Source organism: Orycteropus afer, unplaced genomic scaffold, assembly GCF_000298275.1.
Source record: "Orycteropus afer afer isolate SDZICR_OR568_19922 unplaced genomic scaffold, OryAfe1.0 scaffold00681, whole genome shotgun sequence".
Lineage (NCBI taxonomy): Eukaryota > Metazoa > Chordata > Mammalia > Tubulidentata > Orycteropodidae > Orycteropus > Orycteropus afer.
This window is the reverse complement of record NW_006922268.1, coordinates 420,693-422,472: the sequence shown is the minus strand read 5'-3', so window position 1 is coordinate 422,472 and position 1,780 is coordinate 420,693. Positions and strand designations below refer to the sequence as shown.

Sequence of the window (1,780 nt, the reverse complement as noted above, 5' to 3'; positions counted from 1 at the left end):
GGCATCATTTTGCTGGGGAGCGGCATGGACTTAATCAAGACAAGAACGTGGACCTCCCTGGGTCTCCTTCTCTCCTGCCTGAGCGTTTCTCGGGTCTGTCTGCAGCTGATGCTCTTCTATGTCACACTGATCTTCCTCTCCTTGGCGGAACTTCCCTCATTAAGTGAATACTTTGCCATTGCCATGTTTGTAAATGAGTCGGGGCTCTGGTTCGCTACATGGCTGGGTGTCTTCTACTGCGTCAGGATCGCCAACGTGGCTCACCAACTCTTCTTCTGGCTGAAGAGGAGGATTTCCAGGCTGATTCCTTGGCTCATCCTGGCATCCCTATTCTATTCATCTATCATTTCAGTTATCTACAGCAAATACATGTGGCTGGTTCCTGAAAAAATATTGCTGCAGTATTTCTCAAAGAATGCCACCACCCACAGCGAAGCAGTGTCTGCTGTTCAATATGTTTTGGTCTTTGCGCTCTCACTGCCATTTCTTATATTCCTTGCTGCTGTCCTGTTGTTGGTTTTCTCCCTGGCGAGACACACCAGGCAGATGAGGCGCATGGTGGCGAGCACCGGGGATGCGGGCAGGAGTGCCCCTCTCAGCGCCCTCTTGTCCATCCTGTCTTTCCTCATCCTGTACCTCAGCCACTGCATGGTTGGTGCCCTGTTCTCTTCTCAGATCTTCCAGATGGAGAACTTAGTCCTGCTCTGCACCTCTCTGGGTGGGATGTACCCCGCAGCACACTCTGTCATCTTAATTTTGGGGAACTCTAAACTGAAGCAGAACGCAAGGCTGCTGCTTCTCCACGGGAGGTGCCGTCCATGAGAAAGGGCTCTGGTCATTCGCAGGACCCAGAAGTCCTGCCCTCAGCCTGGTAAAAGGTCTGTTCACAATCATACAACATGTCATTTTAAGACTGTCCAGCCTGAAGCAGTTTTATGGATTTGCTACTCTCTCAAAGGGTTAAATTGACTTTTTCAAAACAGTATTTATTCATTGGGTGGCGTCAATGTTGATATCCTGGTTGGGATACTGTGCTATGGTCTCACAAGATGCTGCCATTGGGGGAGACAGGTCAGAGATCCCAGGGTCTTTCTTTGTTGTTTCTCATAACTGCTTGCGACTCTTCAGTGATTTCAAAATAAATAAATAAATAGATAGATAAAAAGAATTTTCATTAAAGAAAAACAAAGCACATATTTGAACTTCTGAAGTCAGCAGGACACACTTCTGCCATAGGACAGCTGCTCCTGAGTTGAATCTTAATTGGTTAATCCGACCCCAGTGGGTCGACTGCTCATGTCCTGTCTGTTGTTGTTGTCACATGCTGTCAAGTCAGCTGACTCCTGGAGACCCCACGGACACCAAAACTAAACACTGCCAGGCTTTGCCTATCTTCATCATCATTGGAATTGCATCCTTAGAATTCCACTCTGGTGGCCACTGTGCATTCTGAGTGCCTTCCGTCCTAGGGGGCTCTCCTTCCAGCACCGTAGTGGACAATATTCTGTTGTGGTCCGTGGGTTTTCTGTAGGTTGTGTTCTGCGTGGTTTTGGGAAGCAGATCACCAGCCCTTGGTCTGGAAGCTGCAGTGAAACTTGACCACCATGGGTGGCCCTGGTGATGCTTGAGATACTTGTGGCATAACTTCCCACATCACAGGGACACACAAGCCAACACAGTAGGACAGGCAGGCAGGTGGTGGGTCTCTTGTTTACTGGGTATTATTTCTGCTCTGCTTGGTAAAGACTCAGACAATGGAGCCAGCCTCTTTCTCATCAGA

At 48.7% G+C, this 1,780-nt stretch overlaps 1 protein-coding gene across 1 annotated transcript; it reads left to right on the top strand.

Annotated features, from left to right (window-relative positions):
• The first annotated feature begins 24 nt into the window (after positions 1-24).
• Positions 25-822, top strand: TAS2R1 (taste 2 receptor member 1). Its single transcript, XM_007956877.1, has one exon. It carries the CDS (start codon positions 25-27, stop codon positions 820-822), a length of 798 nt encoding a protein of 265 aa, XP_007955068.1.
• Positions 823-1,780: the final 958 nt, after the last annotated feature.